We start from the raw sequence: 10,277 nt of genomic DNA, 5'->3' as shown, positions 1-10,277 counted from the left end.
TCGAAGTGGCTTTCATGGGCGTGACCATTGTAGCATTTACTTGTTGGTAACTAATGACAGAAAGGATCTAAACGAAAAAACTGTAAATTGTCTCTCAAATCAGTTCATTGTAATCTGATCAAGTTCCACCGAATGTCCTAGTAAACACCTAAGTTGATTATGATCCGGTCTCAAATAACTTGGGCTAGCTTTCAAAAATCTTGAAATTTTAGGGATTAATTAGAAAAGCTCTCTTTCCCCCTGTTTTTTATTTTTAGTAAATAGGAAGTTAAAAATTAATGGCCTCTTTTTTTTTGTCAAACTATTGATGACCTGGCAGGCTGGCACGCTGTCCTCTATGGGACTCAGCAGTGGGCCGAAACTGATTCGGCCCATTCCAATCCAGCAAATGGCCCACCCAATGCCACAACCCACAAAAACCACTTGCTTGCTTCCCTTCTCTCCACCTCCGGGCTCCAGGGTTCGAAACCGTAAAACGACACCGCTCTGCATCCTCAATCATTCTTCTTCTTCTTCTTCTTCTTCATTTCGGCAATAACATAGAGGTCAGGCTCCAACTTTCTCTATGTTTTCGAACTCTTCAGCTTGGCATTACTTCATTATTCACTTCAAAGCTGACCAAATAGCAAAAGTCTTTTTCATGGTGCTGAAATCCTATCATATGGTTTCACAATTTCTGCTTTTTGTTTTGGCTGATTTATATGTGCGATAGTCAGAAATTCCTTGATTTGAGCTGTTTTTATTGGCCATGTAGTATTCCTCGTTTCTGATAGTATGGTTTTTGTTCGGGGAAATCGCTTGAATTATGTTCTCTCTGGCAGAAATTCAACCAGGCAGATATGCTCCACAAACCCATTTCACCATTTTTATCAACACCCAAAAAGCTACTCCAAGTATGCAAATCCCATTGATCTCGCTTTGAAGCATATACGCCTTTCGAATCAGACCCATGTCGGCCTGCGTCCCAAAGTACCTTCCAATGTGCGCGTTTCCTTGAATTCTTTATACTCTACTAACGCCCCGTCGAGATCTTTTAGAAGGAGAGAGCGTAAGAGATCAAAATCTAACTCTGAAACCCCTCTTGATGAAGCCCAATTTCAACGTGCGGTTTCCCAACTTCCGCCGAGATTCACTGCTGAAGAGCTTTGCAATGTCATAACCCTCCAAGAAGATCCTAAAGTGTGCTTGGGGCTATTCAATTGGGCGTCGCAACAATCGAGGTTTAGGCACGATGTCTGCACTTACCACATTACAATAAAGAAGCTTGGTGCAGTGAAAATGTACCAAGAAATGGATGATGTTGTAAACCAAGTGCTTGCTCTTCCATATATTGGTTCAGAGGCCCTTTTCAATACCATCATCTATTTTTTCACAGAGGCGCGGAAGCTGACTCGAGCTGTCAATATATTTAAGCACATGAAGAATAGCAGAAATTTGGATTGTAGGCCTTCAGTTAGAACCTATAATCTTCTTTATGCGGCGTTCTTGAGTCGGGGAAATAATTCCTATATAAACCACATGTATATGGAGACTATTAGATGCTTGTTTAGGCAGATGGTAAATGATGGGATTGAGCCTGATATTTTTTCTTTGAATTCTATTATAAAGGGTTATGTACTTTCTCTTCATGTTAATGATGCTCTAAGGATATTTCATCAGATGGGTGTGGTATATAAGTGTCTGCCCAACTCATTTTCCTATGATTATTTGATCCATGGGCTATGTGCACAAGGCCGCACAAACAATGCTAGGGAGTTGTGTGATGAAATGAAGGAAAAAGGGTTTCTTCCAAGTAGTAAATCGTATAACTCGCTCGTGAATGCTTTGGCTCTTGGTGGAGAGGTTGATGAGGCAGTGAGGTGCCTATGGGAGATGATTGAAAAGCGGAGGTCAGCTGATTTCATCACTTACAGAACTGTCTTGGATGAGATCTGTAGACGAGGAAGGGTAGGAGAGGCCATGAGGTTGTTGAAGGAGTTTCAAGAAAAAGACATTGTGGATGGGCATACTTACAGGAAGCTTCTATATGTGCTTGAAGATAACTTTGGAAATTCAGTTGACAAAAATCAGTTCAGGTACTGAGCATGAGATTTTCATCATTACATGTAACCTATTGTACTTGCTTTGAATTGAAAGTTAGCTGCAACTGCTTTAACTTATCTTAGTACAACTCTGCTAGTATTACATGCATGTTCTGAGAGGTGTGTGGTTAAGCTTGGGTGCAGAACTTTATGAAATCCTCCCTTTGCATAAGTTATTATAAATGAATCTACAAGATTGAGAATTAAAAGCCAAAACCATGATCTTCAGTTTATTTATTTATTTTTGTAATTATTTGTTTTCTGCTTCTGTATCTTCAATGTAAACTTTATACCATCATATTAATTACTGTTATCAAAGTATCTTTTTCTTTTTGATATGTTATTGTTGTCAAAGTAATTATTTAAATTACAATCTTTTTCATGGTTGCAACTTGCAATTGAGTCAGTTCAAGCATATGTTTCAAAATCATTTGGGTGTAGAGGGAAAAATCTTTCAAGAATGCTGGAGATGTAATGCCAGTACAATATGGTACATACTATGTTTGTTATGACACTGTGTTGAATCGATATAATTTCAGAACCACAATAATAACATATGTTCATTTGGTTTTTTCTAAGAACATATGTTCGTTTGAGTTGAACTGGATATTTGCCCAGATAATTGATCCAAGATCTAAAACTTGTTTCATTGTCAAAGACAGGGGGGATTAAAAAGAAAGGCTGTGGTTGTTCTGTCTTACAAGTCACGGATCTTGCATCTTCATTCACTGAAGTCAAATATCATCTTTTGATAAGTCAAGTCAAATATCATCTTATACAGCATACCATGTCTTCAAGTAAGATTTTAATAAATTCAAGATGAGTGGTAAATTTCAATTTATAATGTATATTTTGCCATACAGTCAAGTTGCATATTTTGAGCAAAAAGCTTGGGGCCATTTGGTTTGAGTTAGTAAAGCTTTTTGTTCCCTCTATCTATGTCAATGCTACTTGATAAGTCTGCTTCCTTAGAACTTAGAAGTAGGCTGTATTGTATATGAGTTCATATATTTTCATATTTTCCGGTTGAGCTCATATTATCCTGTCCATAGTTTTGTTGGTGCTCATATGTGATCAATAAACGGAGCATCGGTGCTTCCTATATCCCCATCTTCCGAAGAGCTAATTGTTTACTCTTGAGGTTTTATTTTTGTTCCTTTCCTTTCTTTCTTTCATTTTACCATTCATCAAGTTGGGATCGTATTACCTGCTTCTTTCCTACATATTTCTAGTAGGAGGCCAGTCTTTTGCCCTCAAATGGTCAATTAGATATGGATACACCCTTCTAGCTGGCCGATACTCAACATCAAATGGAAAAGGTCCTAGTTCTTTCTGATGGAATTGGTTCATAAGACATGCATCAAGGTAGCTATACATCTCACAATATATTATGGTTCTGTATTGTGAATTTCTAGTTAAATCAATTTACTTATCTGATTAATTGGAATTAGTTTTCTCTCCATAAGATTGCTTGATGCTTCATCACCGAAGTTTATTTCTTGCCTTCCCATGTAAGACCTCTCGCTTTTGTTGTATAAGATGTTCATATATAATTAAATTGATGTTCAATTTGTCATTTTTTCTTTCTGGCAGCTTCATGTTGTACTTTTTACTCTCTCTCCTCATAAACCACATCACGATTAAGGCATGTGATAAGGCCACCTCCCTTTGTCTTGTCCATAGGCCCCATGGCTCCCCAATGGATCGCCCGGGGGGGGGGGGGAAGCAATTAATCTTGCTCCATGAAATTAGGAAAGGATAAATTATCTGTCCTGTGTGTGTTGAGCACAATGTTATGCCAAAAAGATTTGTTGGTATAAAGCTAGTTGGTTTTTGATTGTTATCTAGTGTTTCTGTTGCTACTCTTCTTTGTGAAGAAAATACTTAAATAGTTTTAGGCTATGCTCATATCCTTTACATATATATATAAAAAACCCAAAACACTAAAAATCATCCCAAATTGTTTTTCAAATCGTTTGAAATATGTCATAATAAAGACCCAAGGCAAGCTCAAAATACTAAAATAGGCTCAAAAAACTCATTATCTAATATGCGGATAATGGATATTAACTACACGGATGCGATTAGTGAAAATATGATGAAGGTGCGGATATCTAAAAATAATATCTGCATTTTGCGGATACGAATACGGATATTGCAAATAATCGTATTTTATCCGTATTCGCATCCACATGTAAACCCCTAATAATCGTAATCGCTTGTACACCCTTACTTTCTAACTTCTAAGTGACAATGCTTGAACAACCTTTGGCATTTCAGCAATTCGGCATTGTCCTCGGCCACCTTTCACATGATGATATAAGATAATTGTTATCATGAGCTTGAGGGTTCGAGGTTCAATACGCTCTCCAGATGGATCGACACTGGGGTTGGTAGCTTTGCCATCATTTCTAACGTTCCTTGATTTAGTTTCGACATTTGGATTTTGTAATGAAACGATCAATGGGGCTTGCCGGAGGTTACCAGCATTCGAATGCTCAAGTCAACCAGAGTTTTAAAGAGGAAGGTGATAATTTTAAATAAGCTTAGTTTTTGGGAAGAGACCAAAAGTCTCTTTTTTTGCTGCTGAGGGTTACCTTTTTATGGTGGCTTGGCTTCAACTATTTCTCGTCTGCTTCTGCATGATCTTTCTTTCACTTGCACTATGGCGTGGGAGTGGATTCATATTGCATGTATTCGGTAAATCCAGATTAGTGGGCTAGTGTTTGAATCAAAACGGTCAGATTAGTGGGTTATATGTGCTTGCCAGCCCACAAACCTAACTAATATTATTGTCCTAACTGCATCTTTTATATGTTTGTCGTAGAACTCATGGGTGAAAATGAGAAGGCTTTGAAAAGACTGTTTAAGTAAAGCTTTGTTTGGAAATTTGTTTTGTTAATGAGTTCACATTATCAATACCAGCCTTCCTCAATAGTTTTTTTTTTCGAAAAATATTTTCTAACTGAAAATGTTTTAAATCAAAACAAACAAAACCTAAAGTGAGAAAAAAAAATAAAAATTGAAGTATAGAAAAATGCTCATTATGTTTAGGATCCACAAAAAAAAAATAAATAAATAAATAAATAAACAAATAATTTAAAGACTGAAAAGTAAATAATTCGATATGTCAAAGCATCACTTTCTGTTTCTTGGCCTTGTTGTATGGAAAAACCATTGTGCAGCATGCAATAGCCAATAGGAGTTAGACAAAGTGGAATAGGCAAAAGAAAAGCATCCCATGCCCATGGGGGGCATAAAGGGGCATCACTGCCGGTTGAGCTTCCATTTTATATTAGAAAAATATAAAATATAACTTAATAAATTAACTAAGAATAAGATATATTGGAGGAAATAATATTAAAAAACATTAAATATTTTTCACTAAAAATGACCTTTTCTTTTAAGGACCTCTTGCTTTGGTTTGAAAAAAATAATGTTATTTAATAGACTATTAATTACTGTCATCTAAATTGTATGACAAACATACAACGTTTTACTAAATAGCATTACTCTTTTTTAAATTAAAACCAATTTTCAATTTTTGGTTGCAGCACATTATGTTTTTATTCTTCATCAAATTGATAACATTAAATATGTAACATTACGATTATAATCCCAAGGAAAAGAAATAAAAAAAAAAAAAAAGAAAAGAAAAATTAAAGCCCCCAGGCCAAGCTTTATGGCCATTGGCCCTTTTATGGTTTTTTTTGTTTTCTTATTATTATTATTTTGATCTTAAGGACATAATTATATCTTAAAACGTTTTCTATTGTCAATTTGATAGAGAATAGCACAAAGACTATGCAATGCAAAACATATATTGCATCATTGGTCTTTGGAGTTAGAGTTGGAGTTGACATAAATTACAAATCACTTACTTTGTTATCAAAATTAATTCAAAGATCTTTATAGTTGGCTTAATACAAATCGCTCATTGTAATCACATTCCGTTAAAATTTTTGACATATTCTGTTAGAAATTTTGACAGATTCCGTTAAGCACCATGTCAGCGTCAATAAGATGGCGACACGTGTTGACCATAATAAAAATATATAAATAAATAAATAAAACTTAAAAAATTATATATTTTTTAAAAAAAAATAAAAAATAAAAAATGAGTGGCCGCGCTCCACCCCCAGAGGTGGCCAGGGGTGGGGCGCGGCCACCCCCAGAGGCCAGGGTGGCCCGAAGGCCACTCCTAGATGCATTTCGGGGTGGCTGCGTGCCACTCCCGGCCCCAAAGGGGTGGCCAAGCCATCCCCTTTTTTTTCTTTTAAATTTTTTTAAAAAAAAAATAATAATAAATAATAATAATAATAATAATAATTTTTTAAGTTTTATTTTTTTATTATGATCAACACGTGTCACCATCTTATTGACATTGATGTAGCGGCTAACGGAATTGTCCAAAATTTTTAACGGAATTTGACTCCAATGAGCTATTTGTAATTTAGGCCAACACAAAGACCAATAGTGCAATTTTTTCATCTATCTATACAACGTTATGCATTGGTTAAACAAATTGAGGTTTAAAATGGACAAAGATTTCCTCTAAATTAGGTTGGAAAAAATTCCTTCAACCCAATCTATATAAATGACATGTGTCATTTAGCATGTGAAAATCACATACTTTTTTTAATAGCATGTGAGTTGCACATGTTTTTTTACTAAAGTTCTTCAAACTTTGTCTCTGCTATTAAAAAAATTGAACATGTGATTCTTATGTACTCAAGGGACACATGTCATTTTATAGATTAGATTGGAGGAAAACTCTGTCATAAAATATCTAGGTCCAATATGGTTGGCCTAATTTACAAATCGCTCTCTAAAGTCAAATTCTGTTAAAATTTTTGACAAATTTCATTAGGCGTCACGTCATCACCAATAAGATGGTGACACTTGTCACTCTTAATAAATAAATAAAACTTAAAAAATTATTTTTTAAAAAAAAAATTTGGGAAAATGAAAGGAACTAGCAACTGCCCCTTTCCTTTTTCTAATTTTTTTTAAAAATATATATATATATATATATATATATTTTTAAGTTTTATTTATTTATATTTTTATTAGCCTATGTTCAAACCAAACCCACCCTCTTATTTTAATAAGACTGGAAAGAATGCCTGCCAAGTTTTTTTTATATTTGTTTATTAAGATTGACACGAGTCGCCATCTTTTTGGTACTAACGTGACGTCTAATGGAATTTGTCAAAAAATTTAATGGAATTTGACTCCGGTGAGCAATTTGTAAATTAACCAATTACAGGGATCTCTGAATTAATGTTGATACGACAGGGACTCAGAGAGTGATTTGTAATTTAGGCCAACCACATGGACCAATGGTATAATTTTTCCTTAATTTTAAACTAAACTAAAAGATCCAACTTTTGACAACTAAGCATTTATCATATTTGAGATGTAATGAATTGAGGGGGAAAAAAAAAAGAATCTTCTAAATATGGTAAGATCTGAATAATTTATTTTAAAGATAATGTTTCAAAAAATATCTAATAAAATTATAACAAAGAACATAAAAATCTTAATTTTACACCCAAAAAAATAAAAATATCCAAATTGGGATTTATCTTATCAAGATTGATACAGCTTCACACTATTTTAGTTCATCTTCTGCACATTATGTAACCATCCCAGTCCAATGGGGCAAGTGCAATTTGTAACCTCTTAAGTAAAGCTCCCATTTTCCTCCTCCCTCTCCTATACTCTCTCTTTACTCCCTTTCTCTCAGTTGGTGGCTTTAGACGACCAAATGGACGTTAATGTTATGAAAATATGCTTGATGCGAATCCATTAGTAATAAAACATAGAAAATGATAGATCAGCTATTTCGAGAGTGCTGTGATCTTCAATGGTTATTTTGAGGGAGCCTTAACCTTCAAAACGCAGTAAATTGAATTTTTTTTTTGAATGAAAGATCTGAGTATTTCATTGATCAAAGATCACGAGCATAAAGCTCTACAAAATCATAGCCACATGCTATGAAGTTACATAGTCAGATACAAACAAAATTCTTACAATAAAGTACTTTCTATAACTTTCATCTTCCGCTAGCCCATATGCAAAAATAGTTAAAGAGCATATCTGCTCCAAGCAGACTAGATCTAAGACACTGGTAGCCAAATATTCTAAAAAAAAATTATTTAAACCAGCCGTGAGAGATAACCCCTCACACCGAACCATTCAAGTTGTGAGAGATAACCCCTTGCACCGAACTATTCAGGCCGTGAGAGATAACCCCTCACACCTGACTAACCTCCATTCCATAGATCTCCCATGAGGGCAGATCTAAAGAGCAAAAAATTCTTATTCAAAGCAAAAGTATACCCAGCAAATAACAGCAACGGCCATGAAGGAGATGAATAGCACAACACGGAGGTAGATGGATGGATGCATAGCGGAGTGACCAAAATTGCTAATCTGGTCGAATAACACTTACAAACAAAAGAAAAAACCAGTATGGGAAGAGGAGGGCAAGAGCAGGGAGTATAAAGGTAAATAGAGAGGAGGAGGGAGTGAATTGCATTCTAAAACAATAATTAACTCATACTTTTCTTATTGATAGTTCTCCTTTAAATAGAGAAACAATAGACTATCGATTATATAATAGACCAATTAGGTTTTGACTTCTAAGAGTATGACGACTCTAATAAGGAAAGATTCTAAATTAGAGATCTATTCATTACTAGATTATAAAATAAATGGAAATTTACTCCTTATTGGTTTCTAACTTAACTCCCAATAAAAGATTACATCATTTCCTTCCACTAACAATTTTCTTGTCCTCAAGAAAAATTTATGAAAACTAAAACCCTGACAATAAAAACCAATTAACACTTCTAAAACTATCACTTAACAACTATTAAAATAAAAAAAAAAATATTAAAAATCACTAAGATCAAGACGCGTTCTCCATTTTTGTGAATGTCAGACAATTAAATGACCTCTTACCTTTCAATCATGCGACCTTTTTCTTTCCCTTCTATTTTTTTTTCCTTCTATCCTAGCAAAGGTCATCATGTGACCTTTTCTTCTTGAATTTTTTTTTTTTTTTTTCTTCTTCCTCTAAGAAGCACATCTAACGCTTTTTTTCTTCTTATTTGTTTAACTTGTGTGACCAGGACTCTTTCTTTTTTTGTTTTCTGCACCCAACAAAGGAAACATATCTCTTCTTCTTCTTTCTCATGAGCCACAATTCCAGTGAACTAATGTGCGGAAAGGACCCAAATGGCACGACTTTGCAAGGGGTTTGTGAGACCAATGAGATCGGCAGCGTGGGGAGGTGGTGGTGCGGTGATATGCAACTGAAGGGAGTAGCGGTGCGATGGCTTGTTGCACATTTGAAAGATCTAATGAAGCACCAGTGACTTTGGTGTTTAACAGCATGTTTGGGTTGCTAGGTGGTCGAATGGGTTGTTTGGGGATCGAGAGGAACACTAGGTTTAGGTAAGACTGAGGGAAAGAGTGGTGACGGTGGGGTAAGTGGTAAAAGGTTAAGATTTAATTTGTTGGTTGTGTATTGTTGCACAGTGTTGGGATGCTAGGTTGGGTTTTTATGACAACTTGATGGCACACGTTGCTGATATGCTCCATGATGGAGCATATCTCATGCAGAATCTCAAGGTGCCTATCATCATGTTGTTGTTGTGTAGTCATGGATCGATGATTGCTATAGAAAACAATTAACCTTACTCTGATACCACTTGATGCAAACCCATTAGTAACAAAACATAGAAAATGATAAATCGACTACTTCAAGAGAGTCGTGATCTCCAATGGCTACTTTGAGAGAGCCTTAACCCCAAAAACATAGTAAATTGTATTCTAAAACAATAATTAACTCATACTTTTCTTATTGACAGGTCATCTTTAAATAGAGAAATAATAGACTACCGATTACATAAGAGACCAATTAAGTCTAAACTTCTAAGACTATAACGACTCTAGTAAGGGAAGATTCTAAATTAGAGATCTATTCCTTATTAGACTATAAAATAAATGAAAATTTACTCTTTATTAGTCTCTAACTTAACTCCCAAGAAAAGATTACATCAATGCTTAAATAAGACTCCCCCATTTTTGCAACTTTTGGACTTATGTAAATCGTATATAGTCTGTCACTGTTAGATAAGTGTTCATGTCGTTCGATTGCCAGGATTTTTCAATTTTCTATTTGCC

General features: G+C 35.0%; 1 protein-coding gene across 2 annotated transcripts; it reads left to right on the top strand.

The window, feature by feature from the left end:
- The first annotated feature begins 450 nt into the window (after positions 1-450).
- LOC133877045 (pentatricopeptide repeat-containing protein At2g27800, mitochondrial-like) lies at positions 451-3,112 on the top strand. Of its 2 annotated transcripts, XM_062315277.1 has the most exons (3): positions 456-545; positions 755-2,075; positions 2,740-3,112. In XM_062315277.1, the coding sequence occupies exons 2-3, from the start codon at positions 775-777 to the stop codon at positions 2,831-2,833; spliced, it is 1,395 nt and encodes a 464-aa protein (XP_062171261.1). In that variant the 5' UTR covers positions 456-545; positions 755-774; the 3' UTR covers positions 2,834-3,112. The 2 variants fall into 2 exon arrangements, with proteins under 2 accessions (XP_062171259.1, XP_062171261.1); XM_062315275.1 differs by having other exon boundaries at positions 451-2,075; positions 2,740-3,111.
- Positions 3,113-10,277: the final 7,165 nt, after the last annotated feature.

Source organism: Alnus glutinosa, chromosome 9, assembly GCF_958979055.1.
Source record: "Alnus glutinosa chromosome 9, dhAlnGlut1.1, whole genome shotgun sequence".
In the NCBI taxonomy this organism is placed as follows: Eukaryota; Viridiplantae; Streptophyta; class Magnoliopsida; order Fagales; family Betulaceae; genus Alnus; species Alnus glutinosa.
Note: the sequence above shows the minus strand (reverse complement) of the source record. Positions and strands in the feature narration are given on the sequence as shown.